The 3,672-nt window shown below is 40.3% G+C and overlaps 1 protein-coding gene across 2 annotated transcripts in view; it reads left to right on the top strand.

The window, feature by feature from the left end:
• LOC780643 (MADS-box transcription factor 5) overlaps positions 1-1,097 on the top strand; it is a 29,648-nt gene extending 28,551 nt beyond the window's left edge. The window contains exons 7-8 of one of the 2 annotated variants that reach the window (XM_044574171.1): positions 283-418; positions 787-1,097. In XM_044574171.1, the coding sequence (XP_044430106.1) occupies positions 283-418; positions 787-815 (165 nt within the window). In that variant the 3' untranslated portion in view covers positions 816-1,097. Of the gene's footprint in view, positions 1-282; positions 426-786 lie in introns of both variants that reach the window. The other variant, XM_044574170.1, reaches the window with a different exon arrangement.
• Positions 1,098-3,672: the final 2,575 nt, after the last annotated feature.

Below are 3,672 nucleotides of genomic sequence, written 5' to 3'. Positions count from 1 at the left end.
GCGTGACCGTTCAAAAAAACTAATTAAAGAAAGGTCGTGCAACTAAAAACATGAGACATGTCGTGATTACAAATGTCCTCCCCTTCCAATGATTTTTTTTTGTTCGATAGAAATGCACAAGAATCATAGAATTCTTGGCAAAAGAAGGTATTTGTATTGTTGTTAAAATTCCATGACTGTGTTTTAGGGAACGGTAAAATAACGGCTGAGTTCGGTTACATATCTTCAAAGGAAGTGTGATCAGCTATGCATGTTTCAACTTTTATCTCTTTGTTGTACCAGATACAAGAAACTAGTGCGGAAAGTGTTCTACAGATGTTTTGCCAGGATGTTGATGTTGGACCTAGTGGATCTAGTGGCCATGCTAATCAAGCTAATCAACAGCAGCATTTTCATCCTGATTGTGACCCTTCCTTGCGTATGTGGTAATTGTTTTCTTTAGCTATTAATACAAGACTACAAGTATGATACCTACCTTATTAACATTAATTATGTTTTTTCATTTTAATATGACTATGAATTATCTCAGCAAAAAAAAATCTTATCAGCAGCTCATACATTAGCAAAATACAAATTGATTTTTAAACCTTCTTTTTGGACATAGTACAGTATATCTGAACTATAGATTGCCACCATGCAAATACAAAAATGAATAAAATGCAACGTGCATCAGAAACTGAAGAATGTCACACTAGAACAACTTGTGCAGAATTAACAAAAAAATTCCTTCTCAAATGTGTTTTTGTCTATTAAACTTTTGCATAACATTATCTGTTAAAATCACAGGTATGATCATGCTTACCTGGATCACTTGAACAAGGAATGAATGGATGGATTAGTTGACGCCTTAGCGGAGATATCCTGCGCTGGGTCGACGTGATAATATTTCAATCCAATTCTCTCTTTTATCCATGATTTCTAAGCTTAACCAACCTATTATGTACTACCAATCAAGAGCTCATGTTGTATTGTACTTTAAATTGAAGAGAAGAATTATCTGATTATGTTGGGTGCTCTCTCATTCTGAATTCAAGTACACTGAAAGGTGCACCTTGTCAGTGACAGTGCATAGCTATAAACAATAAGTCACCACCTAAGGCTCTGACAATCATGCGATGAGATGCTGAGAACTTCTTGTAGAGTAATTTTCATCTTGAATAGGCATGTGCGCATTTCGTAATTCTGTCTGACATGTTTATGTTTATAATTGTTCATAAAAGAGAAATGTAGATGATTAGGACACATACAAGAGTACACTAGTAGAAAACAGGGCATCAGTCCCGGTTCCAGAGGGCCTTTAGTCCCGGTTCTCCAACCAGGACTAAACCATCAAGACTAATGCCCATCACTTTTAGTCTCGGTCATGTTACGAACTGGGACTAAAGGGGCTCCACGTGGCCGCTGTGGGGCATCCAAGCAAGAGGACCTTTAGTCCCAATTTGTAACACCGACCGGGAGTAAAAGGCAGCCACGGGTCAGCAACTGCAAGCGTTGGGGTATTTGTTTTTTTAAGGAGGGGTTTAGGGTTTAGGGGTTTTCATATTGTGTTTCCCTTTTTTCTTTTTGTGTTTACCCTTCAATTCTTTTACGTTTGGGGTTTCATTTTTATTTTATGTTTTCCATTCAACTCGACGCTAGCCACTACATATAGCAAATGAAGGAACCAATACAGAACATCATCATGAACATATAAAGAGAGAAGTGACCTCTCTTTCTCCGTGCTTGGTCGAACAACAAGTTTTCGTATATCTATCCGGCACTACTACATATAATACATGATCATGCATATGTACAATATAACATCTCTTAAGATCCCTAACATCATCTACCAAAATCCCATTGCAATTCCCGATGGTATTCTCGGTCTTCAGGTATGACGTGCTCAACAAAGAATCCCATCAATTCCTCTTCAATTACTCTTATGCGATCATTTGGTAGGAGTTCATTCCGCTTCTCCCAGATCAAATTAAAAGAAAGGGGTCAATACATATATATATATATATATATATATATATATATATATATATATATATATGTGTGAATGGAACTCAGCACAATTGATGGTAATAAAATAAAATTATGAATATTATTTACGTACTTCAAATTGTCGTGAAGATCTGCCCCGCTCGATGGTCGAGTGGCGAATAATCTCGCAAACGTAGTATCCACATAAATGATTCCCGGGTGCCTGCCACAAGCACTTTACGAGAATAGAGTTCAATCTAAAGGATAATCAAGCATGATAATGGTATTGAAACTAGAATAAATGAGAGATGCGCGAAACTAGCTAGTACTACTTACTTTGGGGGTGTGTAAATCGCAGTTCCTTTTTCCATTCACCCGGTACCAAGCTGGTGAACTTTTTCCAAACCCTGCCCAGCAAAGAAAATGATTACTTGATATCAGGAAATGAACGAAAGTTGCCGATACGGTGAGATAATGATTGAACTTACTTCTGGATCATTTCACTCATGTCCGCCCACTCCTTAGGCTCTTTACGTCTCGAGTCCATGACAATTAATTGTCCCACGTCAAGCTGAATGGCTAGCAGAATAAAGTGGAACCTGCGCACACATAACTCATCAATTACACTTAACCTCAAGTAAGCGAAACATAATATGCACAAGACAATAATTAACACTACTTGAAGTTGTAAGGAAAGAGTATTTCCCTTCTATTTTGATGTCAAAGTAACGCCTGTAGCAAGTTTTTCTTAGTTTCGTCGGTGTTCTTTTGTACCATATATTCATTTACGATATTTGGGTTAATGAAACCAATGTCATAGATTTGTCCTCTACACCTCGTTTGGAAGTTGATATTAGGCCTCAATATTGGATATTGGCATTGGTCTGACCCGAATATCATTGTTTGGATGGATGTGGTATTCGCGATTGGAAACAAACCTGAATATTCGGAGCCTCCACGCTCAATATTGCTTGCCCTTCCGCAATTCGGAGCCTCCACCCTCGATATTGCCTTGACATTCGCTAGCGAGAGTCCCTCCATGCCAAACATACCCCTTCGTCCCCGCTCGAGGAAAAGAAAGAAGCGTAGGCGGCGGCGTGATTCAGGAGCTGCAATGGCGGCGCGATTTAGGAGCTCCAACGGCAGCGCAGGTGAGTTCCCTCCTCCTCTTCCTTCTCTATTCCCGGCGAGGCTCCGGTCATCCCCATCCTTCTCCCTCCCCGCGCCAATCCTCCTATCTCCCCTGCCATCCCGACGAAGGTGCTCCCTCCGCCCGCGGCGGCGGCGGCTGTCTCTTGTGTGCCATGGCGAGAGCCCCCCTCGCCCTCCCCTCCCAACCAGTGCTTGAACCCCATCTGGAACGCCCCCTCATTCCCTCTCCCCTCGGGCCAGAACCCTAATTCTTTTTCTCTGATCTGATTTTTCTCTGCTTCTTGCAGCCTTGCAGGTCACTGTGTGGGTGTATGGATCCTTCTCAGCAGCCCGATTCAAAGTGCTGCTGCTATATAAGTGTTACTGTTCATGTATAAGTGCAGTTGTTTTTGTACAAGTGCTGATGTGTATAGTGATGCTGCATACATGATTCTGATGTATAAATGTTGTTTTTTGTAAGTGCTGCTATTGTACTCTTTATATATAATTATTCAGAAAAAATGTTCACATATTACATATAATTTAGTTTTAAACATTGCATCAAAGTTTCATCCT

The sequence above is a fragment of the Triticum aestivum genome, chromosome 7B (assembly GCF_018294505.1).
Source record: "Triticum aestivum cultivar Chinese Spring chromosome 7B, IWGSC CS RefSeq v2.1, whole genome shotgun sequence".
Lineage (NCBI taxonomy): Eukaryota > Viridiplantae > Streptophyta > Magnoliopsida > Poales > Poaceae > Triticum > Triticum aestivum.
The sequence above is the reverse complement of the archived record's forward strand: the minus strand, read 5'-3'. Positions and strand labels throughout refer to the sequence as shown.